Source organism: Salvia hispanica, chromosome 3 (genome assembly GCF_023119035.1).
Source record: "Salvia hispanica cultivar TCC Black 2014 chromosome 3, UniMelb_Shisp_WGS_1.0, whole genome shotgun sequence".
In the NCBI taxonomy this organism is placed as follows: domain Eukaryota; kingdom Viridiplantae; phylum Streptophyta; class Magnoliopsida; order Lamiales; family Lamiaceae; genus Salvia; species Salvia hispanica.
The window spans coordinates 44,104,829-44,119,144 of NC_062967.1; the positions used below are offsets into that span (position 1 = coordinate 44,104,829).

A 14,316-nucleotide genomic window follows, 5' to 3' on the forward strand; every position below is an offset into this window, starting at 1 on the left:
TTTTTTAATTCTTTTCTTTCAATCGAGCTACGCAATTAATTTCATACTATTAATATGCAAAATGAGACATTCCTAGTTAAACAATATTAAATCTAAAACATAATGGTAAAGTATAAAAGAGTGAAATTCAAAAGTAGGTCCTTGAAAAATAAGGTATGAATGCATCTAAAATATATGTAGAGGTGCATCGTAAGATCCAATTTCACATGGTAAAGAGTGAAAAAATTGTAACCATGTATGCATTTCTTGTGGAACAAGTTGTTTGCTTCGCACAACGAGCTTGAATACATTTGATATCTCATCTTCTGAAGAATCATCATATTTTGCTCTAAAATTAGTATCTGCCTTGGACACTAAAAACAACAATGAATCACGAAGTATTGATCCATAAAAGTCGATATTATTATTCACTATCGTCAGGTTTCAAGCCAGTCCTACTCAGATTGCAGAGATATAATTTTATCGGACTAAAATTTCTAACCTAAACCTCAAAATTTAGCAAGTTATTCTAAGTAAGTCCACATATTATATAAGCCCCTAACATCCTTAAATTTTAACACATTTAAGAATAAACAAGTTTTCATGTAGTGTCTCATAAAAAAAATGACGACTTCTATACACGCATTCGGCATTTCTAACTAGTCCGAAAGAAAGATCTTCTCCACACCACCATAAGATTAAAAAAACCAGAACTTTACAGACCATCACATAAAAATGAAATCTTTTAAGATATGAAGAGAATGATTTCAACACTTATATAAATAATTGAGAGGTTTTTTATTCCTTAGCCAGCCATCCCGTTTGTCTCGTTTTCTCTTTTTTTATTTTTCTCAAGCCCGCCATTCACATGGAGTATTATTGTTATTCCCACTCCCCAACTCTTGTCTTCTCCCGATATGGCGATTCGTTCATATACGCTGCCTCTCTTAATATGTTTACAGCACCTTCAGTTTTTGAAGTAGGAATTGTTTTCGGTTGCAATGGATTGCGGGAAAATGTGGTTGCTTTTGTTGATTTTGGCAGAGTTGATGTGTTGTGCGATCGGGCATTTTGTGTTTGAAGTTCATCACAAGTTTGACGGCGAGGGAGAGGCGGTGTTGGGAGCTATGAGAGGCCACGATTTGCAGCGCCATGGCAGAAGCCTCGCCGCCATTGATTTTCAGCTAGGCGGCCATTATTCCCCCACTTTACATGCGTATGTCTCACACTCATTTGTTTTTTTTTTTTGAAGGTTGGGATTTGTATTTCGAATTTGAATATGTTGGGAATAACTGACCTAATTGTTAAGACAATTGACTGCACGTTAGTTTGCTATTGTCCACTTTGCGTCAATCCCGCATGAATTTGTTTTTGGATCACTCCCTAATAAGGCTCTAAGGCCACTTGTTAGGACTGTCGATTGCACATTGCTTGATATTGTCCGCTTCTAGTCAAACCGGATTTATTTTTGGGTCACTCCCAAAAGGCCTCAAACTAATTAGGGGTGGATAGCACTTATATACTAATCCGATGTGGGATGGGTCTGCAATCCAACACTAATGCCTGACTCCAAATAAATGATGTTTCTTTTCCTGTGAGAATATTCCTTTAACTGGTTTTGTGCTGTAAGTGATTTTGTTTCTGTTACTAAATCAACTGTTTTCCCCACATTTTTTATGTTGAAATGCCACTCTAGGGTAAAGGAATTCATAGAAGCTCGGATGAGTTTGATTTGTCTTGTTGTGTTGAGAAAATGGTGGATGATTGTGGCTTGGGTATTCAAGCATACACTCCAAGGCAAAAATGTATGACTTGCAGCATCCATTTGTAGTGTTAAATTGATTCTCACATGTTTGATGTTTGGTTGAATTCGTCTCAACCTGTTTACTCCTTGTAGAGTCGCAATCTGCGTTCTTCTGATCAAAGAAAACTACTAGTTTTTTTGTTTGAGTGTAATGACACTTATCGATTGCTTTATATGTAATGACAAGCTTTAGTATCCAAGAATGCGAATTTCAATACTTATTTGGCTCTACCAAATTGCTATCGTGTTAGTTTTGCACCAAAATTGCCATGATTGCAGCACTGTATTTGTAAATCTTGATATCGATTTGTATACAATGATTCAGGCTCTATTTCACCAATATTACTATTGGGACTCCTCCGGTTGACTATCATGTCCAGGTTGATACAGGAAGTAATACTTTATGGGTGAATTGCCACGACTGTGAAAGTTGTCCCAAGAAAAGTAATCCAGGTAGAATTCAAGCAGTATGACTTGGCGGCCTCCTCCACTGGGAAGAATGTCACTTGCGATGAGGACTTTTGTCGTGCTGCATCGAGCAGCTCAAATAAAAATTGTCTAGCTGGATCCGGAAGGCAATGTGAATATTCCGTTGCTTATGCAGATGGCGACAAAACTGAGGGATACTTTGTCAGAGATAATTTTGAATTCAACCAAGTCACTGGAAACCTTCAAACGTCAACAACAAATGGCTCCATAGCATTTGGGTAGTTCTTCATCTTTGATCTTATTATGCCTCTGTCGAGTTCTCATTCCACTGTTTGAACTTTTTTTCGTCATCTTCGTAGGTGCTCAATGTCTGAAGACCCCACTAAGGAAGTTGATGGATTACTTGGTCTTGGACGAGCAAATGAAACCATTCTTGCACAACTTGCTTCCTCTGGAAAGGTGAAAAGGGTCTTTTCACATTGCTTAGACGGAAACCGGGGAGGTGGAATTTTTGCTATTGGAGAAGTAATGGATCCAAAAGTCAATAGAACACCTTTGGTCCCAGATGAGTATGTGATTTGTTTGTTTCTTCGCAATATTTAATCTTGGACAAAACTGGAGTGACATTTGTTTTACTAAATTTTTTGACGTTTTTGGACTATCTTAGGTCACATTACAGTGTGAATTTGAAGTCATTGGAGGTAGGTGGCCAACTCTTAAACCTTTCGACAAACTCCCCTGCAATGAGATCGAGTAGAAGGACTATAATCGATAGTGGCTCATCATTGGCCTATCTTCCATCTGAGGTTTATCAACAGGTTTTAGAAAAGGTATGCTAACATATGCCTTCATCCTCAGTATGAAATTTGAATAGCATTATTTTCTTGATTCTTGCCTCTCTTTCTCCGCGATTCCCTGATTATTTGTCTATATTTATATCTGTAACTAGATGATGGCAAAGCATCCAGGTCTGCAGACATATATAGAGCAAGGGTTCACATGTTTTCCGTACAATGGAATGTAAGTTTCGTGACTGTTGAAGAACCAATTATATTATTTACACGTTATTTGGATATAACCCTTGTGTATATGAACACAAACCAATTTGATGATTTCTAAAAAATTGGCAATTTATCACCTAAATAATTTTAGATATTTATCAAATTGTGTTGACCCTTCAACCAAAAAAGTGTTCAGACCGTTGGGGGCAAAGACTAATGACTTTGTGATTTGACTCCAACTTTGGTCATTATTAATGAGTTTTATTTCAACAATTTATCCTTCCAATATGAAAATCAAAACGGCACCGCGGATTATCATTTATTATTGCCGCGGTTTTAATTTTAGTTCATAAATATTAACATTTCTTGGAGTCATCACATTAGTAAATATTATCCCCATCCACAAAAATAATCTCATATAGTATATATTTTGGTCTATCTACAAAAATTAATGTCATATTTCCTCCGCTTCAATTTAGTTTTCCGTTTAACTTAATTGAGACATTTCTTTTTAATACAAAGAATAAAAATAAAAATAAGAAAAAATAAAAATAATTATAGATGAAGACAAAATTAAATAAGAAAGAATAAAGTAAAAAGATAAAAGAGTAAAATATAAGATAAATAAAATAAGAATAATTAAATATTTTATTTTTTACAAGAAAAATTATTCAGCGAGTTTAGATATCCTGAAAAAGATTATGACTCAACTAAGTTGGGATAGAGAATATCAAAAATGGAAAGTTGCTACTCCGTCCCACTCAAGATGTCCACACTTAGTTACATGGTTTTAGGAAGAGTTGTTAGTTGGAGTAAGTAGAGAGAAAAAATAGTTGAATATTTTAATGAAGAAATAAGTTTATATCCAAATATGGAAAGTGAACATTTTAAGTGAGACAAACCAAAAAGAAAATGTGGACATCTTAAATGAGACGCGGGGATTATAAATTTATTACTCTACTTGTTTACTAAATTCGCATCAAAAATTGAGAGGTCTACTAATATAATTATTTTTGGTATACGGACTATTTTTGTTAAAGAAGAGAGTATATAAGCGTACTCCATTTAATAATTATAGATGTCATTTGATTGCTACGATTCATTGTTATATGATGGCAAAACACATTCTTAGGTCCTTATATTTTAATCAAAATGTTCATTAGGTCCTTGTACAATTTTTTTGTTTTAATAAGTCCTTATACCTTTCTCATAAATTTCATCACATTCTCGTACAATTTTTTCATTTTAGTAGGTCCTTATACTTTGATTATAACTTTTATTAGGTTCGTATACAATATTTTTTTTAAGATATTCTTTTACTTTTATCTTAGATAATAATTTATATTTAATTACATTTAATGAACCTTTTAATTTTATTATTTAACTTATCTTATTATTATAAATATTCAGGGTATCTTTCAATATAAATATAAATAATCAATTGAAAATTCAAATAGTTATTCTAAAAAAAACTTCGATTTTAATCTTCAATCATCACGGTTAATCTTTTTATTATTCTCTACAACTTATTGAGATTATTGGATAACAAGATGATATTATCTTTATCGACTATGCTAAGTTAAATAATGGAATATTAAAAAGTTCATTAAGTTTAATTAAATTTAGATTATTATCCAAGATAAATATAAAAAAGTCTCTAAAATAAAAGATTGTACACAGATCTAATGAAAGTTATGAAAGTATAAGGACCTACTAAAACGAAAAATTGTACGATGACCTGATAAAAATATTGTGAAAAGTATAAGGACCTTTTAAAACAAAAAAATTGTACAAGGACCTAGTGAACATTTTGACTGAAAAATAAGGACCTAAGGATGTATTTTGCCTTATATGATTGAAAGAAGATATGTTGCACGCCATATTGTAAGCTATTGGAGGGCGACAACTAACGTGGTTTTCTTTTTCTTTTAATATTTTCCCCACTTTATCTTCTTTATATTCTGAATCAGCCTAAGTCTGATCTTTCATCGACTACTATACAAATTCGAGTCATGCTTGCATCTCCCTACAAAATCCGTCGTCATATTTTGAACCAGATTCTGAACCTGTCTAGAATTATCATATGATTATCCATCTAGAATTAAGTCACTTGTCTAAAATTATCTATTCATATAGAATTAAGTCGTGAGATTCAATCTCATGAATTAAACATAATACTGTATATTTAATCATATGATATAATCATATTTAATCATGAGAGCCTATAGTTTTAGAAGAAGAAAATAAATTAATACACCCCCTCCCAATTAAGATTATAGAGTACTAATTTGTCCCAAATAAGATAGAATTGTCACATTTCTATATTTTGAAAATAATAAAATAATTTATCGCTGGAATTTTGAAGGCGTGTGGCGTGGTCTGACAAAAGCAAGAATGTGAGTCAGAAATAAAATTCATAAATGCAGATTAAGACACACAAATTCTTGACCTCACTTTCTTCGAAACTTCATTTAGAGAGAGAAACTGAGTTTATATTGTTCAAATTGAACCCAATCCATGTAAGAAGAAAAAATAAAACCTCTCTTTTTTTAATCTCAACATCCGTAGCTTTGAGGTTGAGTCCAACGATTTCAACCGACCTATTTTTGTTGAATTTTACTAAATCAAAGCTCATCAATTTTGTCAACTTTCACATTTCTTTTACCGCCAAATTTCGTCTTCTTCCCAGATTCCGATTCATAATTCATTCACACCATTACAGATCGACTTTGTTTGTTTACAATTTTCAATTCTTTCAAGTAATTTGGCGATGGATTCCGGGAAAAGGTGCTTGCTTTTGTTCTGGGCTTTGCTGATTTTGGCAGAGGTGATTACCGGCAATCTGGTGTTTCAAGTTCACCACAAATACGGCGGCCGCGGCGAGGGGACGGCGGCGCTGGGGGCGCTCAGAGCCCACGACTCGCGGCGCCACGGCAGAATGCTTTCCGCCGTTGATTTTCAGCTCGGCGGCGATGGTTCGCCCACTAGCGCTGCGTACGTTTTCACCCTCATCACTGATTTTGATCTGTGTTTGTTGAAATTCTTGATTTGATGAGTTATATACTCAATTTGAAATTCAATTATTGCTGAACCTTATGAGTGGTGATTGATAAGGCGTTCTTGTTTCTTTATCAGATCATTCCTTTTGCCTTTTTGTTTGGCTGTCGGTTACTGTTTTTTGTCCATTTATTGATTTTGATTTTGATGCATTAACTTGTTTTGTGTTGATATACTGTTGAAAGATGCAATCTTGGAGAATGAAGCCTACTGTTTATCTTCTTTAAGGCAAAAATATGACTTCCATCCATATGCATCTTTAACCTGGAGAAATGGTATTGATATAAACATTTTATAGATGGAAATAGTTTTACACCGTCTTAAGGGGTAATAGAACCAGGGAATGAGATTGAGAGAGTAATCATTTCCATTGATGGGCATATGAAATCAATACTAGACTCCTCAATGCCAGCATCGGTTCTGTGGCGAATATAGGTTACAAACCATGCAGTAAATTGAGCATTAATTGTATATAGCGGTGGGAACACTCTTTTGCTTTTGTTAATCTGTATGTAACGCCACAAGTTGTCGCGGTCATATGAATCCGCAATGTTAATGATTTTTTTTTGTTTCGGGCGCTAAATGCTTTGTTTGCAAACTTGTAGTGGAAAGCTCTGTGTTTGTGAATCTCAATGTTTATTTGATTCACTGAACAGGCTATATTACACCAAAATTACTATCGGGTCTCCTCCAGTTGACTATCATGTCCAAGTAGATACAGGAAGTGATATTTTATGGGTGAATTGTCACAATTGCGACAGGTGTCCCACTAAAAGTGATCTACATGTATGTTTGGCCCTTTCTTCTTTCTTTCTTCTTTTCATTTTTCTTGATGCTTCTCTAATGAAATCGGAAGATTGTGTCGATACTGTTTTGAGTGTTTTCCCTGTCCAACATTCAGCTCTTTTAACTGCAAGTTCCGTCTACTCTAGAAAGGCTGCTATATGTTTGTTTTTCAATCCTCCAGATAGAATTAAAGCAGTATGACTTGGCGGCTTCCTCCAGTGGAAAGGTGGTCACTTGTGATCAAGATTTCTGTGATGCTGCATTCAGTAGCCCAAATGCAAATTGCCAGACTGGTATGAACTGCGAATATTCTGTTACTTATGGAGATGGGAGCAGAACTGAGGGATACTTTGTCAGGGACAATTTTAGATTTGACCAAGTGACTGGAAATCTTCAAACCTCGTCAATGAATGGATCCATTGCATTTGGGTGAGAATTCATGTTTGATCTATGAGTCTATCTCATGTATCTATGGAGAAATTATATTCTTTGCTATCTGCTGAACTTTCAATAAGACTTGCTTGAGCTTTCTTATAATCTTCCCACGTCTTCTGTATCTTATGCTTTCTGATCTTACATCTGAGATAGGTGCTCAGCCAAACAAGCTGGAGAATTAGGTTCATCTTCTGAGGCCGTTGATGGAATAGTTGGTTTTGGACAAGCAAATACATCCATTCTTTCACAACTTGCCTCATCCAAAAAGGTGAGGAAGATCTTTTCGCATTGCTTAGATGGTAGCAAGGGAGGTGGAATCTTTGCTATTGGAGAAGTAGTTCAACCCAATGTCAGCAGAACACCACTTGTTCCAAATGAGTATGTGATGTTAACTTGGTTGTTTGTTTGTTTCTTTTCCCCTGTCTTTTCTTGGTCAAAGTTTGAGTTATTTTGCGATAGAATGCCGTGGTATTTCATTTGCATTTTGAGTAAAATAATGTTACCATAGTTTGTCTGAAACATGTCACATTTTGTAAATGTAGGCCACATTACAATGTGAATCTGAAATCAGTCGAGGTAGGTGGTCAATTCTTGAACCTCCCGACAGACTTGTTTGATACGGGATCAAGTAGGGGGACTATAATTGACAGTGGTACAACATTGGCGTATCTTCCATCTGAGGTTTATCAGCAGCTTTTGGACCGGGTATGCAAAGATGAAATTTGTTATTTAACATTGGTTTCTCGATAGTTTCATCTCAGCCTACATTTTTTACTATTTTGCTTCTTGCCTCGCTTTGTCCTCCCACATCCCTAATTGTCTATCTATCTATTCGTCTCAAGCCAGATGATGGCGCAACATCCAGATCTGCAAATTCACATAGTTGAGCAACAGTTCAAATGTTTTGTCTTCGGTGGGAAGTAAGTTACATGGCTGAGATAATTTTCTATGTTGGTTCATGTGTGTGCACAGACCTATCACTTTCAATAGCACACACAGTTATGTGCAATACTAGGTCTTTGATGCTTTGCTTATAGTATGTTGAGTTAAATCGGTATCATGGTACTTCTCTGATCAAAAGTACTTCAGGTAGTGATGATTTGGTCAGGACTAACTGTTTCATTTTTCCCGTTCATATATGCCTTAACATTTATTCACTGTCTTTATCTAACCAAAAATAAAAAATAATGGATGATTTCATGTATTTGCTGCAGTGTGAATGATGGATTTCCAGTTGTAAACTTCCATTTTGAGAACTCTCTTGTTTTGCCAGTGCATCCCAGCAATTATCTCTTCAAAATTGGTGTGAGTAATTTCGTTTGATCCCAAAATGTTTTTGTTTTCAGTAAGGCTGATAACTCCATGATCTTGCAACTGGAATTTTGCAGGAGACCGAATATTGTATAGGTTGGCAAAATAGCGGGATGCAGACAAAGGATGGAAGGGAAATAACTTTGTTGGGAGGTAGATTTCGCTGCTTTTTTTTAATGCAACTCGTCTCATGAAAGATGTTGATGCAATCTTCTTCTTGTTCTTGTTTTTATTTTTTAATGCAGATATAGTATTATCCGACAAGCTCGTTTTGTACGATCTTGAAAATCAGACCATTGGATGGACACAATATAACTGTGAGTATACTTTATATAACTTGTGCGTTTTGCTATCATTGATTTTTCCGAATTTCCCCTTATAAAAGTTCAATCTTATGAGGTTGTATTCTCTAATGTGAATGACAGGTTCGTCAAGCATCAAAGTAAGAGATGAGGCTACCGGGAATATTTATGTTGTTGGGGCACATGATATCTCTTCTGCTTACAATGTGTCGAAGGCGAATTTTATAGCAATCCTTTTGTTTCTATCTGTGCTGTGTAAACTGATAGAGTAAGTGAGTTATACACAAGCAGCAGCAGCAGCAGCTTCACAGGTAATGCTGCTCTTGTACAATAGTAATTGTTGATGCTGGTGCTGCATTCTTGAACTAATTATAGAAAAAGGTTTGGCTCGATTTCGAGTGTTGAAAGCTCTCTCCATTACTTCCCTTTAGTGCTTCATCTCCTCCTAAAACGATTAGCTTCTTCTTGCAACTGCAATATTGCTGAAGATTCACTGACATTATATCTACACGTACGAGCTTTGTTGTGTCATCGCGTGCACTGTGTAACAGATATTTAAATCATTGGTATTGAAATTATACACACAGATTTGATTTTTAGTTTGTAAATTTCATGAATGCTTTACAATGTTGTCTTTAAGAACTGTACAACTAAATAGAGAACAGCCAGAAACAGAGCAACTTGGATTACATCTCTCTGGAAGCTGTCGTCACGTTGGAAAAACTGAATCAAATGAAATGAAAGTGGATATTTTTTGTGAGAAATGAGAATACTTGAAACAAATCAATGAAATCCATGTAAATAACATTGTATTTATTGTACCTTGGTTGGATCTCCAGTAGGGTCTGGATACATTTCGATGTTCTTGTTCTCCTTAGCAAATCGTTTCGACACGTCCTTAATGGAGTCGGAAACATCTTTTCCGGCTTCAACTGTGGCAAAGAGCCGCCGCGAGGCCCAGAAATAGGCCTGGGTGATGGGGGGCGACTGGGATGGGTCCCACGTCTCTTCGTGCTCTATTACTTGCCCACTGATCTGGTTCATTGTAAACTTGGACTCCACTTTGAGGATCAAGTCTCCTCCGAAGGCGAAAATCGGAGACTTGGGCTTCCCTCTCAGAGTCCACTGGATGTTCAGCAGACTTGTTGATAACATCACCATCTGCTGCACACTCTGCAGAAACATGCCATTTTAAACTAATCATGTTTTAACATAATTAGGAATTCTTGAACTTGTCTGAATCCTTACCACAGTGGGATTCTGTAGTGCTTCAGTCGCCCATATTTGTCTCTTGTACTTGTCTCGGCCACTGAAGCTCCTAACTGGATCCTGCAACCATTTCAACGTTCGTAAATCGATCTTTATCACCTGAAGTAACGATCCATTTATAGAAATTACCTTGTACTTGACAGAGACGGCATAACTTCCAAGTGCGCGATTGCCTTCTCGAAGCTCAAGAATGTCGCGTACGAGCTGTCTGGCTGTGGATTCGACTAAAGGGCTGCTTATGCACTCGAACTCGTCGCAGAGCTCACCAAAGTCCATGCCATCTACAATCTTGTCAGCCTCTGATCTAACATCAGGAGATGCTTCTGTCCTCTCATTTGCAACTGCAACATAAGTTCAAAATTTCTTACACTGATCATGGTAATTAACGAAAAAGCTTCTACATAAACGTAAGTACTATACCTCGGAGGGATACATCGGTGTGGTGAAGACGGCGAAATGAAGCAGCTTGAGGCTTGTTCAGACGATGCTTGGAGATGGTGGAAGAGGAGGAGGAGGAGGATGCGGGATTGGGAGGGAAGGTCGTGACACAAGTACTCATGATTTATCGATGTGTCGAAGATGAATTCTCCCCATACTGCAAGAATTTGGATTATTGATGATGGGGTGTGGTGGTAGATGTTGTTGTCCCCTTTAGTTTTGTTTCTCCCACAAAATCTAGGTGTGTTTGGATAAGATGCTCTGTGGTTTAAATGAATTTGGTAGTTCATCACTATTTGTGGCCACATTATACCCCACTTGGTCTCTTTATCAAGAAACTAATTCGGTTAATGTCATATAATCTCGTTTCTTATTACTCCACCCGTCCCTAAAAAGTATGAACAATTAGAGGCAGTTCAATTATGTCATTTTCATGGTTAAAAAACCTGCCTACTTTCAAATTATATATATTGACTTTAAAAGTTGGAGAGAGAGCGAGAGAGAAAGAAGCTTGTTGAACTGGACTTTGTCTTGATGCATTCATGTGATCTCCTTTTATCAGCATATGCTGACTATTTGCAACAGATGAAAACGAACTTCCCTCAGCCGTAGCAGCAGGTGGCACATCGATTCCTTCTTCTCGAATATTCTTGTCTGGGATATGCAAATGAGTGAAACATTCATTACAAATCAAATCTTATAGAGGTGTCTTTTTCAGATGAAATGCTGTAAGGGGATAATAAAAAATGCTTTTTAAGTTGAGTATCAATGATATAAACTAGTGGGCTCTAGTTAGTGACTGATATCATCTTCATGTTTTCCCCATTTTCATGCTTTTCACAAAACACCTTCTTAGTCTTCTCTCTCTATCTCACACACACACGGTGAGAGGACAAAGCCACCATGGACAGGCACAAATTAGCCCTTTTTCGGGTAAGTATGTTAGTGTGCATTTTTCTGCAGTTGCACCGCAACTCTCTCTTGTAAGGAGTCTTCCCGGATTCAAGGAACCTTCCCTTCAAAACATTACTCAGGGTATTGTTGTTTTGGTATAACTTCTCTGACTAGATCTCACTCATTTGATTTTGACATATAACTTTATTATGTGAAGGTATGTGACACTATAGGGGAGCCCTCCGAAGAACCTCTTCTACTACTTTGTAGTGTCGGAGACAAGTCATGCGCGTGATCCTGTTCTGTGGCTAAATGGAGGACCAGGTTGCTCGAGCTTTGATGGCTTTGTCTACAAACATGGTACGACCTTGTCTAAACTTCACATCCTATAGATTGCTAGAACGAACGATGTTGATTATACTTCTGCTGTACTTTTGACAAACGATTTCTGTTAGTCATGTTGCTACAGAAATCTTTTCATGAACAAAACCTTTCAACTTTGAAGCATCAAAATCAGGAGGCTTGCCTGTTTTGCATCTGAATCCGAATAGCTGGTCTAAGACTGAGATTTTCTGTGAAAAATCGAGTCTTTTCCCCTGAATTTTCGAGTTAGAAAGTAGGCAGGAATACTGACATGGATAACGGTTGTGTGGGCTAAGGTTGCAAGTGTCATCTATTTGGACTCACCGGTTGGTGTTGGATTCTCATATCATGTTAACGGAGAGCTAGGGAGGCCTCATGCTGTGAGAAAGAGGATTTTCGGACGTGCTGGGCCTTTTCGTGAACCAGTTGCAGATGGAGTCATCCCTCTGTGGCCTCAAGTTTACATTGTGTTGTGTGTGAAGTTGCCGATATGTACAAGAGTGTGCTAATAACTTCACTTTCCTCACTCTCATTTCAACATTTTTTCTTGGATCAAAGGCAAATAATTAAATGATTTGTTTAGAAACAAATTCAGTGGTAAACACTGATCAAAGTTGAATATAAAAATGAGCCTCTTCAACTAAACCATTCCTTTCCAACCAAAGAGTTTAGGTTTTTCTAATTGTTCAATCAAAGGGACCAACTCCATCTCATCAGCTCCACTCTCTCATTTCCTACTACTATAATCTAAACTATAAATACCAACAAATCAATCTCGCATTCTCATCAAATACAAAACATCTCAACTCAATTTTCTTCCAAATGGCTAACCATGTTACTCTCACATCCTTCCTTTGCTTGCTCCTACTTGCCACCCTGGCTACCTCATCAAGAATTCTTGACCAAGTAACCCCACCATTCCCCGTCCCATCCGACCCGATACCGCCGCCAGAGACGGTGGCTCCGGCCACAACCGCCCTCCCGAGCGGCCAAATCCCGGCCGCCACCGCCACCAATGAAGTACCACCCGAGGCCGCCCCGGTAGAAGAAGAACCCGTCGCCCCCGCCCCATCCGACATCCCCGAGGCCACCCCAACCGCCCCACTGGGTGGAGCGGCCGACACTAATCCCAATGCTGCCGCGGGGGCCACAACTGCGGCCCCTGCGGGCACATTCTCCTTCTTCATGCACGACATCCTAGGCGGGTCCCACCCGTCCGGGAGGGCGGTGGCCGGCATCGTCGCCAACTCGGACGCCAACAACCTCCCGTTCTCGAAGCCGAGCAACCCCATCTTCCCGATCAACGGGGGCGTCCCGCTGAACACCATCAACGGCGTGATCAACAACAACAACTACCCATTCCTAGTCGGCCTCAACGGCGCCCCCTCGAGCACCCTCGTCCAGAGCAACGGCAACAACGCCGTCGCCACCGGCGGCAGCAGCCAGCAAGCCTTCGTGACGGCGGGGCAGCTGCCGCAGGGGCTGACCCTCAACCAGCTGACGTTCGGGTCGGTCACGGTCGTCGACAACGAGATCACCGAGGGGCACGAGCTCGGGTCCGGGGTGCTCGGGCGGGTGCAGGGGATATACATCACGAGCTCCTCCGACGGCAGCAGCCACACGGTGGCGCTCACGGCCGCGTTCCACGGCCACGAGCACGAAATCGACGACAACATCAGCTTCTTCGGAGTCCACCGGACGGCGACGCCGCTGTCGCACATCGCCATAGTCGGTGGGACCGGCAAATACGAGAATGCGAAAGGGTATGCGACCATTGAAACGATGCCGCATGTTGATCAACACACCACTGATGGGATTGAAACCGTTACGCATTTCACGGTTTACATTACTCCATAGGAATATTGTTTCGATCGATTATGAGTTCTAATCTTCTTCAATTTCTGTTTATTTCTGGATTCTCAGTTTAATCATTGTGTGTTTGTATAATTGTATTTGATTTTATGACTTCTCAAACTCAGTTGGTATCACTTTCAGGCTTTTGTTATAATCATTGAGTACGCGATTAGGAGTTCCAATTGAGTTTGTCATGTTGGACATTATTTTATCATCATATATTCAAGATTAGATAATTGAATATAAATAAAGCAAGATCTCCGAACAACATGTATTTCACGTAAACCATAAACATAATAGGATCGAGACATACCTTGGCGATCCATAGCGGAAGCGATTGAGGAAGGAGGAGACGATTTCCTTGAACCTTTTTCCGGCGTAGTGGCGCAACTCC

At 38.4% G+C, this 14,316-nt stretch overlaps 3 protein-coding genes, 1 long non-coding RNA gene and 1 pseudogene across 5 annotated transcripts; 4 read left to right on the top strand and 1 right to left on the bottom strand.

Moving 5' to 3' along the window:
* Nucleotides 1-834: 834 nt before the first annotated feature.
* On the top strand, nt 835-3,244 carry LOC125216448 (annotated as a pseudogene).
* A 2,427-nt stretch (nt 3,245-5,671) lies between these two features.
* LOC125213985 (aspartic proteinase 36-like) lies at nt 5,672-9,703 on the top strand. Its single transcript, XM_048114814.1, has 10 exons — nt 5,672-6,207; nt 6,927-7,056; nt 7,238-7,485; nt 7,645-7,869; nt 8,034-8,196; nt 8,338-8,411; nt 8,706-8,796; nt 8,880-8,955; nt 9,048-9,119; nt 9,228-9,703. Exons 1-10 carry the CDS (start codon nt 5,984-5,986, stop codon nt 9,374-9,376), a joined length of 1,452 nt encoding a protein of 483 aa, XP_047970771.1. The 5' UTR covers nt 5,672-5,983; the 3' UTR covers nt 9,377-9,703.
* LOC125213986 lies at nt 9,657-11,045 on the bottom strand. The gene is made up of 5 exons (XM_048114815.1): nt 10,794-11,045; nt 10,503-10,714; nt 10,353-10,433; nt 9,927-10,277; nt 9,657-9,827 (listed from the first exon to the last, which is right to left on the bottom strand). Exons 1-5 carry the CDS (start codon nt 10,930-10,932, stop codon nt 9,726-9,728), a joined length of 885 nt encoding a protein of 294 aa, XP_047970772.1. The 5' UTR covers nt 10,933-11,045; the 3' UTR covers nt 9,657-9,725.
* A 336-nt stretch (nt 11,046-11,381) lies between these two features.
* LOC125212448 lies at nt 11,382-12,759 on the top strand. 2 transcript variants are annotated; one of them, XR_007174672.1, is made up of 3 exons: nt 11,382-11,846; nt 11,923-12,065; nt 12,365-12,759. It is a non-coding gene; the product is annotated as an uncharacterized LOC125212448 (long non-coding RNA). The 2 variants fall into 2 exon arrangements; XR_007174673.1 differs by having other exon boundaries at nt 11,385-11,744.
* An 87-nt stretch (nt 12,760-12,846) lies between these two features.
* LOC125212447 (dirigent protein 24-like) lies at nt 12,847-14,056 on the top strand. Its single transcript, XM_048112619.1, has one exon. It carries the CDS (start codon nt 12,891-12,893, stop codon nt 13,923-13,925), a length of 1,035 nt encoding a protein of 344 aa, XP_047968576.1. The 5' UTR covers nt 12,847-12,890; the 3' UTR covers nt 13,926-14,056.
* The last annotated feature ends 260 nt before the right edge of the window (nt 14,057-14,316 follow it).